Below are 360 nucleotides of genomic sequence, written 5' to 3'. Positions count from 1 at the left end.
ACTATACTGTGAAGCCAAACGAGTCTAGTTCACGATACCCGACATCGGCCGTATGAGAGCGAGGTACTGAGGGAGAGGTCGTGGCTTGGACATAATCATGACGATGGGTTCCGAGAGATAGATCCTCGTGTAGTCCACCACCTGACGGCGGCCCCACATCCACGAGAGCACCATGGAGAAGTCGGCCTTGTGGTGCTGGAGTGTCCCCACGACGCCCGTCCAGTTCCCCGTCGGCGTCGAGGTGCCCCACTGGTTGTCCCACGGGACTCGCATCTCGTACCTGCGGTGCACAGGAGCGAGAAAAGCCTACTGGGTAATGCTGCTACATCTGTATGGATATTTGAATATTTATCTGTGCAT

The 360-nt window shown here is 55.8% G+C and overlaps 1 protein-coding gene across 1 annotated transcript in view; it reads right to left on the bottom strand.

The window, feature by feature from the left end:
• LOC119591788 (probable glutamate receptor) overlaps positions 1 to 360 on the bottom strand; it is a 1,412-nt gene that overhangs the window by 605 nt on the left and 447 nt on the right. Inside the window, exon 2 of the mRNA XM_037940533.1 lies at positions 39 to 280. Within this exon, the coding sequence (XP_037796461.1) occupies positions 39 to 280 (242 nt within the window). The remainder of the gene's footprint in view (positions 1 to 38; positions 281 to 360) is intronic.

This window comes from Penaeus monodon, chromosome 29 (assembly GCF_015228065.2).
Source record: "Penaeus monodon isolate SGIC_2016 chromosome 29, NSTDA_Pmon_1, whole genome shotgun sequence".
NCBI lineage: Eukaryota > Metazoa > Arthropoda > Malacostraca > Decapoda > Penaeidae > Penaeus > Penaeus monodon.
The sequence above is the reverse complement of the archived record's forward strand: the minus strand, read 5'-3'. Positions and strand labels throughout refer to the sequence as shown.